Here is a 14173-nt window from a genome sequence, read left to right on the forward strand (position 1 = left end):
ACGCGCAACACGTTTAGGAAGCATAAACCAAAACACATCCGTCGATGTGTTTTGGTTTATAAATGTTGGGTTAAACATGAGCTTTTTGATTGTAGGTGCTCAAGTCAGGGAGTTGTGGTGGAGGAAATAGTGCTGGGAGTCTTGAGTGCGCGCAGGATAAGCATGCAATGAAGGTACAGCAGTACAGAGAGATGAATAAAGGCACTAAATATGCTGAGGCTCTTGAAAAAGTTACCAAATGTGGTGAAGCAGAGGAAATGAGGAAGAAGGAAGTGGAATAGTCCCCTCCAGTAGCACGTGCAGCAGAAGACTCAATGGTGGTTAACAAGTTAAATTTCCTTACCTTTATTTTTTAGTTCTTGTGTGACATAAAGCAGACAAAAAATATTGTTATGTTTAGAAGTGTAGTGAAAACTGTTGAGAGGGTCCTTGGAATTGAAGGGGTTGTGCCATCTATACTATACAGACATGTATTTTTTAGAGAAGGAAAGGTAAAAACAAGTGGAGGCCGAACAGAGGAAGATGATGACACTAGATGATGACTCTTGCCAATGGGCAAGAGTTAAAACAAATTGTAGAAGAAAAACCAGGGTTAATATTTGTAAAATAGACATGGCTGAAACCAACTCTTAAATTTGTATTACCCGGATATGTTTGTCCGGCAAAGATCGTAATACTTTAGGAGGAGTATGTGCAGTATTTGTAAGGAAGAGAATTCAATACAGGAGTGTGTTGTGATAGAAATATGGAGCTCAACAGGAAGATCCTATAGTAATAAATCATTAGAACACTTGTTTCCAGTGCGATATTAAAAATTCAATGAAATAGTGGCTCGAGTGGTGTCCCCAGTGGGGTTGTCAGGAGATTTTAATGCTCAAAAAATCCTTTTTGGGGGAGCAAATGTAAATACATGAATGGCTCAATTTTAGAAGATTTATCTAGATAAGCATTCACCTGTCAAGCTGAATGATGTAAGAACGACGAGGTTTCATGTTGTAAATGGTATTGTATAAATAGATTCAACTTTAGCCTCGGCTGAATATACTCAATGGGGAGTTATCATTTCCCCATTTTAAGTAGTTTTGGGAGGGTTTTGAAGATGGCATAGCCTAGGACAATTTCTTAAGGGGTTTAACTTTCACAAAGCTAACTGGGACATGTTCAAAGAGCAACTTTTGGCAGATTAGAGAGATGTCATAAGTGAACGTAGTGTGGAAGAGCGGAGTAGGTCATTCTGTAATGTAATAAGAAGAGCGGTTGTAAATTATATTCAAATGAAAGAGTTAGGAAAGAGAGGGAGGTAGTGCCACGGTGGAATAAGGCTAGTAATGAGGCTGTGCAGGCTACATGGAGAAGCCCTTGAAAGAATTAAGGTCTTTACGTTTTTAGGAGTATGGTTGGATGAAAAATTGACATATTGAGAAAATGTGGGGGAAATTATAAAGAAAGTTATAAATCGTTTTTCCTTAGTCTTGTTGAGGGTTAAGGACAGAGGATGTCTCACCATTTTAAAACCCTATGAGACAAATTGTGATTTGTGAATATGGGCTATACAAATAAAATTTGATTGATTGATTTGAAGTGTTAGTGCACGTCATTACGGTAAGCGTGCTGCGTCCTTTCCGGTTTTCTTGCCACTGGTGGTGGTCGCTTTGCGAATTAGCTCCGCTGCTAAACACAACTGTTTCTCTGTAGCACTACGGCTAAAATCACCGGTCTGTAGTTAAACACTCGCACATACCAACCCTTATTCTATCGTGCTTAGTGTTTCTGTGTTCTGTCTGAGCTCACCCTCGTAGCTCTATAGCAGCGATGTCTTCTCTCTCTCCCTGTTGCTCTACTGCTCTCTCTTGCTCCGAGTGTCTAATGTTTACCTACTCCTCTGCCTCCCTTAACAGTAGTGGTACATGTAATAAATGTAGTGTGTTGATAGCGATGGAGGCTCGGCTTAATGACTTAAAAGCTCGGCTCAGCAGCTTAGAAACTCCGTTAGCTGCAGTTAGCCACCTCCCGCTAGCCGCGGAGCCACCTAACTTAGCACGTAGCTTAGCCTTAACGAGCAGTCCCCAGACTAGTCCCGTGCAGCCGGGAGCCCAGGGCAGATGGGTGACGTTCCAGAGGGGGCGTAGTGCTAGACTTAGAAAGCCCACGATTAAAGAGCCACCAGCTCACGCTTCAAATAGATTCTCTCCACTCAGCGAGGCACCCTCTGATAAACAAACTCTGATTATTGGCGACTCGATTCTGAGAAACGTCAGGTTAGCGACACCAGCGACCATAGTTAATTGTATCCCAGGGGCCAGAGCCGGCGACATCGAATCTAAACTTAAGTTAATGGCTAAAACTAAAAAAGGTAAATACAATAAAATCGTAATTCACGTCGGCAGCAACGACTCCCGTCTTCGTATGTCGGAGGTCACTAAATTGAATGTTGAGTCGGTGTGTGCTTTTGCTAAAACGATGTCGGACACAGTAGTTTTCTCTGGCCCGCTCCCTAATACAACAGGTGACGACATGTTTAGCCGCATGTAGTCTTTTAACCGCTGGCTGTCGAGGTGGTGTCCTGTAAACGGCGTGGGCTTTATAGATAATTGGCTAACTTTTTTGAGAAAACCTGGTCTTGTTAGGAGAGACGGCGTTCATCCCACTTGGGATGGAGCAGCTCTCTTATCTAGGAATATTACTAAGTCTATAACATGACAACCCATAGTTGGGACCAGGAAGCAGAGCTGCAGTGCTAAACACTTCTCTGCGCTCCCTCTGGATCAGTTACAAAACCCCATAGAGATTGTGTCTGTTCACCGTCCGATTAAATTATTGAAATTAAACAATAACAGAGCGAGAACTCCACACAAAAATTTAATACAAATTAAAACAACCTCTGAAACAATACAGGAAACCCAGACTTTTAAATGTGGTTTTTTAAACATTAGATCACTGGAAAAAAAGGCTCTTTTAGTTAATGAAATAGTCTCTGATTACAACATAGATTTATTTTCCCTCACTGAGACGTGGCTGCATCCTGATGATTATGTCAGTCTAAATGAATCTACTCCCCCCAGTCATATCAATTCACAGGTTCCTAGAGAAATTGGGCGAGGAGGTGGAGTTGCTGCTATTTTTAACTCCAGTCTATCAATTAATCCTAAACCTAAACTCAGCTACAAGTCATTTGAATGTCTGGTTCTTAGTCTTCCACGCCAATCCAGGAACCACCAACAGCCAATCATATTTGCCGTAGTTTACCGTGCTCCCAGGGCTTATACTGAATTTTTAAAGGAATTCCCTGAGTTTTTATCAAACTTAGTCCTAAAGACCGATAAAATTATTATTGTTGGTGACTTTAATATTCATGTTGATAATAATAAAGATTGCCTTAGCGTAGCATTTATTTCAATACTAGACTCTATTGGTTTCAGTCAGTGTGTGCACAAACCTACTCATTGTGGTAACCACACACTTGACCTTGTATTATCGTACGGTGTCGCAATTGAAAATTTAACAGTACTTCCGCGCAATCCAGTTCTATCAGACCATAATTTAATAACCTTTGATTTTTCAATAACTTAATATATGCCACTAATAAAAAATTCATTTTCTAGATGTCTACCTGATAGTGCTGTAGCTAAATTTAAGGAAATAATCCCAATTACATTTAAACCCGTATTAGCAGTAGATATAAACAACAAATTCTTTAAAACCCTGAGCTCCATTGAGATCGACCACCTCGTCGATAGCTCTGCAGACTCATTACGATTAACATTAGACTCAATAGCGCCTCTAAAAAAGAAAAATGTCAAACATAGTAAATTAGCTCCGTGGTATAATTCCCAGACAAATGAGTTAAAACAATTATCAAGAAAACTAGAAAGGAAGTGGCGCTCCAGCAACAATGTTGAAAACCTCATAGAATGGAAGAATAGTGTTAAAGAATATAAAAAGGCCCTCCACAAAGCAAGAGCCGCCTACTATTCAAAACTAATAGAAGAGAATAAAAACAACCCCAGGTTTCTCTTCAGCACTGTAGCCAGGCTGACAGAGAGTCACACCTCCACAGAACCCAGTATTCCTCGATCCCTTAATACCAATATCTTTATGACCTTTTTTAATGATAAAATTCAAACTATTAGAAATAAAATCAACCATCTCCTGCCCTCAATTGGCACTAATACCCTCCAAACAACAGAGATCTCATAAACGGCTGAGAATCCTACCCATTACTTAGACAGCTTCTCTCTGATCACCCGTGATCAGTTTACCAAATTAATCTCAGGTTCTAAAGAAATTCTGCCCCTAATTGATAGTTCGTTACTTAACATTATCAATCTGTCATTATCATCAGGTTATGTACCACAGTCTTTTAAAATAGCTGTCATCAAACCCCTACTCAAAAAACCCACCCTAGACCCAGAGGTTTTAGCCAATTACAGACCAATATCTAACCTCCCCTTCATTTCTAAAATCTTAGAAAAAGTGGTAGCCAATCAGCTGTGTGAGTTTCTCCAGGAAAATAATATATATGAAGACTTTCAATCGGGGTTTAGAGCCAATCACAGTACAGAGACAGCCTTGGCAAAAGTCACTAATGACCTTTTAATAGCCTCAGATCAGGGACTTGTGTCTGTCCTCGTTCTGTTAGATCTCAGTGCAGCATTCGACACAATTGACCATCAAATTTTATTACAAAGACTAAAACAGTTAATTAACATTAATGGAACCGCCCTTAACTGGTTTAAATCGTATTTTTCTGATCGCTCCCAATTTGTGCAAATTAATGATGAGTCATCTGTGCGCACCAAAGTTAATCATGGTGTTCCACAGGGCCCTGTGCTCGGCCCAATTTTATTCTCATTATATATGCTTCCACTAGGAAACATTATCAGGACACACTCGGTAAATTTCCACTGCTATGCGGATGACACCCAGTTATATTTGTCAATAAAACCTGAACAAAGTAATCAATTAACTAAACTTCGAACATGTCTCAAGGACATAAAAACCTGGATGACCCGCAATTTTCTCTTATTAAACTCAGACAAATCAGAGGTTATAATACTTGGCCCCAAACACCTTAGAGATGCATTATCTAATGATATAGCTGCGCTAGACGACATTGCCCTTGCTTCCAATGAAACAGTCAGGAACTTGGGAGTGATCTTCGATCCTGATTTATCCTTTAATAGTCACTTAAAACAAATTTCTAAGACCGCTTTTTTCCACTTGTGTAATATTCAAAAATTAGACATGTCCTTTCACAAAAAGATGCAGAAAAACGAGTCCACGCCTTTGTTACATCGAGACTGGACTATTGTAATTCATTATTATCAGGCTCCAGCAGGAAGTCGTTAAAGACTCTACAGCTTGTCCAAAATGCCGCAGCACATGTCCTGACGAGAACAAAGAGAAGAGAGCACATTTCTCCAATATTAGCATCGCTACACTGGCTTCCAGTTAAATCTAGAATAGAATTTAAAATTCTCCTCCTCACCTTCAAGGCCCTTAATAATATAGCGCCTTTATACCTTAAAGAGCTGTTAATACCTTATAAACCCACTAGAGCACTCCGCTCCAAGAATTCAAGCCTACTTGTCGTCCCTAAATTCTCTAAAAGTAGAGTAGGAGCCAGAGCTTTTAGCCATCAAGCCCCTCGGCTGTGGAATAATCTACCACTTTCAGTTCGGGAGGCAGTCACCATCTGTTCGTTTAAAAGTAGGCTCAAAACCTTCCTTTTTGATAAAGCTTATAGTTAGAGCTAATTAGTGCGCCAGAACGTTACTTGTTCTATTTTGTGACACATGACACACGGAGCTTCTCTTTCCAGCTTCTCCTTCCTCTTCTCCATCCCTATCCCCCTTCCCCGGAATCCCTTTGCTTTATCACCCGCAGATCCAGGGCCTCTGTGGCCGCACCATGGATTACGGTTTGTGGATCGCGCACCGGGGGTCGCGGTGTTGGATCCAGTGTGGCGGATTCTGAGTCATGTGGGCTGATCGTGGTGCTGGTGGCGGACCCTGTGTCGCGTTGGCATTGGGCACGGGCGGTGGACCAGGACCGCGGTGGTGGCTTGTGATGGACGGTGACTGAGGACTGGAGTGGCGTCTGGTCTGGATGGTGGATCGTGGCCTAGATGGTTGCTGAGCATGGACTGTGCTTGCAGCGGGACTGCTTGGCATGTCATGTTGGGGTTGTCCTTCGGGATGTCTACCCTCATCAATGCTGCTAGAGACTTTGATTATTGATGATGTTGTCCTGCACGTGGCATCTATTGCACTTCTGTCCGTCCTGGGAGAGGGATCCCTCACATGTGGCTCTCTCTGAGGTTTCTACATATTTTTACCCTGTTAAAAGGGTTTTTTGTAGTTTTTCCTTACTCTTGCTGAGGGTTAAGGACAGAGGATGTCACACCCTGTTAAAGCCCTATGAGATGAATTGTAATTTGTGAATATGGGCTATACAAATTTGATTTGATTGATTGATTGATTGATTGATTGATTGATCCCCAGGTTCAAATCTGTCTGAGTAGAAGACTATCAGATGGGATTTCCATATTCACTGCAGAGTTAATTGCTTTATTGTGGGGGCTTTGCTGGGTGGAAGATGGAGAATGGGATCAAGTTGTACTTTGCACAGATTCCTTATCTGCCCTAGTCACATTGGTGGGGGGAGAGGGAAAAAGAGCTCGGCCAGATATAGTTGGGGAGCTTTTAATGTGGTCTCTTAACTGGAGAGGCTGGGAAGTAGCGTGTTTTTTTAATGGGTGCCAGCACATGTTGGGGTCGAGGGCATGAGGTGGCAGATAGGACAGCAAAAGCAAGTTTAGGCAGAAATACAATAGATATAGAAGGGCCACTTGGAAGGATGCATCATCGTCGTAGCATCATTATTGAAAGGCTGAATCAGATATGGTAACAAGAGTGGGATGTGGGATCAGAGGAAGAAAGCATTATAACATCCAAGCAACAGTTAAACCTGTCAATAAAGTATCAAAGCCACAAATAGACAAACTCAAATTCAAGGTAAAGGAAATTGTGACACCTGTGGAGTCCTGGTGTCTGTCCAACATTCTGATGTATTGTCCACTCTATGCCAAAGAAAGGAGGGAGCTTTTTGTAGAAATAGGCAAACAGGGTACCAACATTTTCTCTGTAAAACACTGCTTGGTGATGGGATATACAATAAGGTGGGGAAGTCACTTCCTTAAAACTACAAATTGATATAGCAAGATATAAACTGAGGGCATTAACTGCAGTGATGTTTCCCTACCGCTAGGAGGCAGCAATTAGTTTGCCTGGAAGAAGAACAAGAAGAAGAAGAAGGAGAAGGAGAAGGAAGTAGAAGAAGAAGGTGCCTTGTTAAACAACAGGTTATTGTTTCACCTGCACTGACTGCAGAGATACAAGATGAGTGGTGCCAACATGGACACGCGCACACTCTGCCTCTTTGATGTTGACGGAACTCTTACTGCCGCAAGACAGGTAAAGACAGATACTCAACATTTGTAGTCATAGTATTTCTGTGCCTTATCGGCATTGAAACCTAGTTACGCTTAATAACTTTAGCTGGTTTATAGTCGGGCAGTTATTAAACAGATTGCATTGTTGTTTTATATTGATGAGGTTAGTAGTCTGCTTTTTTGATATAAGTAAAGCTTTGCTAACCAGTCTTAGACCTGTAAAGGATGACTGAGCTTCTTGTGAAACATGACGGAACCAAAATCCTGGAGGGCCTCAGTGATTCCTGACGGGTCCCAGCAGTTGCGGGAGGTAACATTTAGTATGAAAAGCTGAATCACATGCGGACACGCAGTCACAAAACCAGGAACACAATAAACGCACAGGCGGTTCAAAGGACCCGGATGCTAGACGTGTTTCCGATGGAGTGTCAAACCTGTTCCACCAGTGTCGCAAGTTATTAAGGCCATAGCTCTAACAGTGCGAGGACCCTCTAAAGAGGTTGAGAAGGAGAACTTCCTGGCCTAAAATTAAGTCTGAGGTGCTTTTTGGAGCAGGATACTTGCAGATAAAAAAAAATACTAAATACTCCAAGGCACTCTCTTTGTAAATGTCAAAAAACCATAATTGTCACGAAATGGTTACGTGGACCTTAACAACAAGGATTAGGGTTAGATCACCTTGCAATGGTCCCATCAATAGTGTCATTCCGCCAATAGGAGACTGCCACTCTACGGGGTTCTGACCTAAAGGACGTGAGCACAATAAATACCCCTGCAGATGGGGATGTTTAGCTCAACATGTTAATCAAAATTTAACCGAAGAACAAAATAATACTTGTAAACAATACCTTTTGGTAACAAAAAATAAAACACTAATACAAGCCAAAAAATAGTTATAGAAAAACACTAAAATCTACATCCAGATTTATTTGTGTTATTGGCTTCAAAATAATTGGGATAAACTCATAAGGAAAAGTGAATTATTACACTACTTTATTCCATATACATTTTGAAATAAGCCCTTTTAACTAAGGCGTAGCGAGCCAGCACTGCAGCCCTGCCAGCCTTTTGTGGCTTTGGTCCAGGTGGTAAGGGGATGCCATGAGCCATAGGCTTTGCAGGAGACAACATGCCGAAATTCTGCACACACCATCGGGTGTTTTAAGGAGCTTGCCGTCAGCTGTGTCCAAGCACATTCAATGACCCTTGAGCTGCCAAAATGTTATTTTTTTGAGCAATGTGTATTTATAATAAAAATATCAAGCTCTAAAGTTTATTATAGAAACTGGACTCATTGACTTTTTCTTCAATTTAGTGTGGACTTCCTCAGCATTCTTTTTTTCTTTGATTAAGTGTTGTGGTTATTATTGGTCTTATTTTATTTGTGGTGTCTGTTTCAGCTTGTGACCCCTGACATGAAGAAGTTCCTTGACAACCTAAAGACTCGGGTTCGAGTTGGAGTGGTAGGAGGGTCAGACCTCAGCAAGATCAAGGAGCAGCTTGGAGATGATGGTGAGATACGTGGCTTTGTTGTGGTACAATTAATTTTTTTTCTAAAACATGCTGTAAGTTTGACTTTCTCTGTTCTGCTTGTCGGGTTGTATAGTGATCCAGAGAGTGGACTATGTGTTTGCTGAGAATGGCCTTGTGGCCTATGGAAATGGGCAGTTACTTTCTATCCAGGTAATGTTGATGTTAATGAGTCCAAACCTCACCTTGTCATTCAGTATTTGCAGGATAATGCTTTTGAAGTCTTAATTTGGCTCAATAAGCCCAAACCTTGGTTTTCTGAAAAAAAATGATCTACTGTATTTCAACAGAACAGCATTAACAATGTGCAGGTGCACCAGGGTCATATTTCTAATAAAATCATCTCAGGACTTAATAAAAATACAGATCAGGCTGTAATATGTTTGTTCACCTTTTTTTTTTGGACAAACTATAACATTACCATAGGCCTATATGACAGTCAGTCAAATTAGGACCCTATGGAAATTGTAAGGATTGTTCTTATCATTATTATTTCTCTTTTTGGACTTTTTCAGTGCCTAGACATGCTGAAATTCCGACCAAAATTTGCAGGAAGTACGAAGCCCAAAAAAGTAATTGTATTCTGGAGTTATTTAAAATGGGCGTAGCAAAATGGCTCAACAGCGCCACCTATGGAAAGCCTTAGCTTTCACCGATCCTACCACAAATGAAGGCATTGGTGTATCATGACCAGATGCACAAAAAAGTTTCTCAGAGCATTATGAAAAACGCAACAGGAAGCCCGCTATTTTCTTTTAGTGGCCATATTCACCATATTCACCATTTTTACTTGACATACTTGTCCCAGGGCTTTCATCAGATTAACTTCAATTTGAGATCAGTGTTTCACAACAAGATGGAGATAAAAACTGATTTAGGGATGTATTTTTCGTCACACCATGTGACATGGCATCAAATTGGATTAAACGCAATCAAAACACGAGGTTCTGTATCTCGGAGATACATTGTCCAATTGAGTCCAAATTAGACACGTAAGACAAGAGTCCCGGTCTAATGAAACAGAAATTATTACTTGAAATCACAGCGCCCCCTGGTGGCAACATGATATGTCTTGTTTTTTGCATGAACCTCAAGTCATTGGATCATGGTCAGAATTGTGACATTTCCTCAAACCGTGTAAACACTGAGTTGCGGCGATGGATCAACCTTCGCCAACCAACACAATGTTGTCGCAACTCCACTGTGCATTGTCCTATCAGTACCAAACTTCTCTCACATGTTTAGAGTCCAAGCTTGAACAGCTCTTTGTGTCAATACTTCCTCAATGCCATAGCGCAACCTACTGATTCGCCATGAAACAGGAAGTACTTTGTTAATCCATTCTGCATTAACCAACCGGCTCCACACTACTGACCTATGATCACAATCGTGACCTGAACAGCTCCATATATACATAATAGTTCAGGGTCATAGCGCCACCTACTGATCTGTGTGAAAATAACATTGTGGTAACATTGTCCAATTGACACAAAATTGCTCGGACTACATCAGAGCGCCTACTTGAACAGATCTATATGTCTGTGCATAATAATAGTGATGCCACCTACTGGCAACAGGAAGTAAGCTTTGTTTTACAAATAACATTTGATTTACATTAAATGTTCACAGTGTGACGGACGCAGGAAGTGAATCGTTTATCCTTGCCGCAGTGTGCAAAATGCATGCAACACGAAGACGTACATTTGGTCATATATCGCTCTCTCCACCCACCGCAACAGGCTTCAACGTGCGGTTGCTCAGGCCCGCAAGTGCTACAACGTAGCCCTAGTTGTTAGCTGTATTTTGTAGTTTGAAATAATTTATGATAATATTAATAAAAAAAACGAAACATCTCATGTCTGATATACTGCTGTAAATAATCGAATAAAGAGAAGAGAATGTTTAAGGTCAAGATAAAGTAATCATGACTGTTAATAAGATCTCAACTAAAACATGAACATTGATGCCTTGAAAAGATTGATGGTAATCACATAACCTCCCTCATGTTCTTATAGGAAACTTTCAGGGTAACAATCTTATAGAAAACATTCTCTGTATATAAACCGACCAGCCTCTTGAGATCCTCGTTCCAATGTCAATTGGCTCCTACAAATGTGCAAAACTACGAACTACATTTTGTGCATGGGGTGGTGCTTATACAGGTCAACACCAAGGTAACCCCAAACAAAAATGCTCAGAGCAGGTTTGTGTTGCCATGTAGACACACATGGGGTTACATTTCACCACTTTTCATAGCACAGGTTATCCATGAAGTTTCACTGATAAGCCAGTAACCTTGATTTGTAGGACAGGCCCCTGGTCATTTTGTTTGCTTGCTGTTGTCAGTCCATCCAGGTCCACATGGGAGAAGAGCTACTGCAAGATTTTATCAACTTCTGTCTCAATTACATGGCCAAGATCAAACTGCCTAAGAAGAGGTACACACATCTTCCTCATATTATTAACAATTGGTTATGGATGTGTAATGGAAATCTGTAAAGTGGTAGCCTATAAAAATAATGTTAAGTAATGATATGGTGTAGCCTGATGGGAACAAAATTTTAATGTTTTACAGGGGGACATTTATTGAATTTCGTAACGGCATGTTGAACGTCTCCCCGATTGGACGCAGCTGTACGCAGGAAGAGAGGAAAGAATTCTATGAGCTTGACCAGGTACAACACACATGAACTCTAACTGAACTCATCAATATTTAGTTTTTAACAAAGGATCAAATAATTGAATTGTGACTTTCAGCTCATTGCTGCTGTGGTTTTTGAATTGTTTGAATTGCCAAGTGTATTCACACATACAGGAAATTGACCTTGGGTGGTTGGTGCATTTGACATAAAACAACAATCCGACATAAAACAACAATATATACAGTCTCATGTTCAGTTGCCCGACAAGATCCCCAGTTCGAAACAGTACAACAAAAAAATAAACAGACTATGATGCAGTACCTGCAGGATTGTTACGTTTTTTTCTCTCTTAACAGACAGAGAAAATCAGAGAGAAGTTTGTGTCCGTATTAAAAGAGGAGTTCAAAGGAAAAGGGCTCTCGTTTTCAATTGGTAAGTTAATCAACGTTTGTATTTGCCATTTATACTAGGACCCTGTTCAGACCCATGTCATCAATATCAATGTCCCCACTTTTTCACCGGGAGTTATGTTTTCTTTTTGTTTTTCTGCCACGCGCGTGTCTAGAAGCTTGGTGAATCCAGAGGGGGATCCCCCACTCTGTTCTCACATCGGATTATCCTGACTTTCTACGGTCTTTAAACTAGGCGCCATTCGGAAACAGTTCCGCTGCCAACTACGGAGGTGCTCACTTTGCGTTCACACATGTAACTCCTCCGGAGGAAATACAGGAGATATGCAGAGTTCAGTCAATGTCTGAAAGTAGCTAAAGATGTCAATAGAGGTTTGGTGAAATGTGTCTCACGCACACTTGACCATTTATGGCCATAAACCCTATGTGAAAACAGCGCTGGCAGTAGCTGCTCCATGGTGCAACTGTAGCCAGTGTGTCCCGGGCATCAGGAAACAAACGGTTAAGCCATTCACACACATCTCTCTCACTTCCCTCTGTAAATTCTCCACATCATGTTTCTGCAGGGGGGCAGATCAGCTTTGATGTGTTTCCTGATGGCTGGGATAAGAGGTACTGTCTCGGGATTGTTGAGAAAGACAACTTCTCAACCATTCACTTCTTTGGAGACAAGACCAAACCTGTGAGTATGTTTGTTACTGCAGAACAGCACAGTATGACTATGGCTCTCAGAACTGACACGTAAATCCTTTTAAAGGCAGAATACAGTGGTGCAAGGCAGGATGTAAGCTATTAATTCTGCTGGGGGGGATCACAGCACATCAATACCGACATCTGCCTTATCAACCAAACACTCTTGATATCTTTGTCTGTGTCTTCTACGTGTATGGCACGTGCTGAGATATGTTTTCTTTTTGTATTTTCCGTTTTCTTGTCTGTCGTGTTAAAATGTCATCATACGGATACAGAGCTAAAATGCTTGTTTGGCTGGAGAATGTGATGTTGTAAGCCACAAATTACAGAGATGACAGGATTTCATTCTCAGTGTAGCTGAATTTAAATCTCTTTTTTTCGTCTGTTACATCGCAACAGGGAGGAAATGACTACGAGATCTACGCTGACCCTCGGACCATTGGCCATGAAGTCTCGTGTCCAGAGGAAACACGACAGCTCTGTCAGAAGCTTTTCTTTATATGAGAGAGAAGTGATAGGACAGATTTTATGATATTTTTTATGTTGGATAAACATTTTTTAGTATAATGATCCATTGTAGCTTGGATTTGTCATCCTGTGTACTTCTTGCTAATATTATCTGACTCTGAATCTGATATTATCCAAAACCCAACTCCCATCTGACCCACTGTGACTTAGTGACATTTACCCTGACGAAAAATGTCGTTGTATCGTGTGCTGTGATCACGGAATGCTCTGAGGAAAGACCAGCTGGTCACACGTCTCTATTTAGTCCATCAAATGTTTTTGCTGAAGCACAAATGCCCTTTCCCCTTTTTTTTTTTGTTAACTATTTTCATTGGTTTCATTCTCCTTTTTTTCCCAGCCATGTTTATTGTCACTCGTCACACCATGTAGACTGTAATACATATTTCCTGTGTACTCGCTGATTTGTCTTCTACATGTTATAGAAAAGCACAGATACATATAAACTTTTTGGGATTGTGTTGTAGTGGTTAGCAGAACAGTAAACCTTTTCTTTATTGTTATGGAAATGACACCAGTTAGAGGTTGACTGACTGAGACTACACTTTAGAGAAGAAAAAAAAGGAATTAAAGCATCATTGGGCTATTTTACCAGAGTAGACAGTACTGGATGAATCCAACAACAGGATAAAGGCATATATAAGATGTATAACATTAAGTAATTTATAGATAATATATTATGGCACCTTACTTAAGAATTCTGCAAATGTATCTGAAAAGCAATAATGTTTGCATCATATGTTGTGATGTTTCCACCTGGTAAATAACTTGTAAAAAGATGATGCTGTAAAAGATGTGAACTTTATGAAAAATAAATAAAGACAGACTTACAATGTATCGATCTTAGCTGATGCTGATCAATCAGGCTCCAAGTGAACATTTGTACCAAATTTGAAGAAATTCCCTGAAGGTATTCTTGA

General features: G+C 40.6%; 1 protein-coding gene across 3 annotated transcripts; it reads left to right on the plus strand.

Annotated features, from left to right (window-relative positions):
- The first annotated feature begins 5807 nt into the window (after positions 1-5807).
- On the plus strand, positions 5808-14114 carry pmm2 (phosphomannomutase 2). 3 transcript variants are annotated; one of them, XM_062387850.1, is made up of 9 exons: positions 5808-6319; positions 7270-7475; positions 8854-8965; positions 9060-9136; positions 11330-11421; positions 11559-11658; positions 11982-12057; positions 12602-12717; positions 13128-14114. In XM_062387850.1, exons 2-9 carry the CDS (start codon positions 7401-7403, stop codon positions 13230-13232), a joined length of 753 nt encoding a protein of 250 aa, XP_062243834.1. In that variant the 5' UTR covers positions 5808-6319; positions 7270-7400; the 3' UTR covers positions 13233-14114. The 3 variants fall into 3 exon arrangements, with proteins under 3 accessions (XP_062243834.1, XP_062243833.1, XP_062243831.1); XM_062387849.1 differs by lacking the exon at positions 5808-6319 and adding an exon at positions 6377-7180; XM_062387847.1 differs by lacking the exon at positions 5808-6319 and having other exon boundaries at positions 6377-7475.
- Positions 14115-14173: the final 59 nt, after the last annotated feature.

Source organism: Platichthys flesus, chromosome 5 (assembly GCF_949316205.1).
Source record: "Platichthys flesus chromosome 5, fPlaFle2.1, whole genome shotgun sequence".
Classification (NCBI taxonomy): domain Eukaryota; kingdom Metazoa; phylum Chordata; class Actinopteri; order Pleuronectiformes; family Pleuronectidae; genus Platichthys; species Platichthys flesus.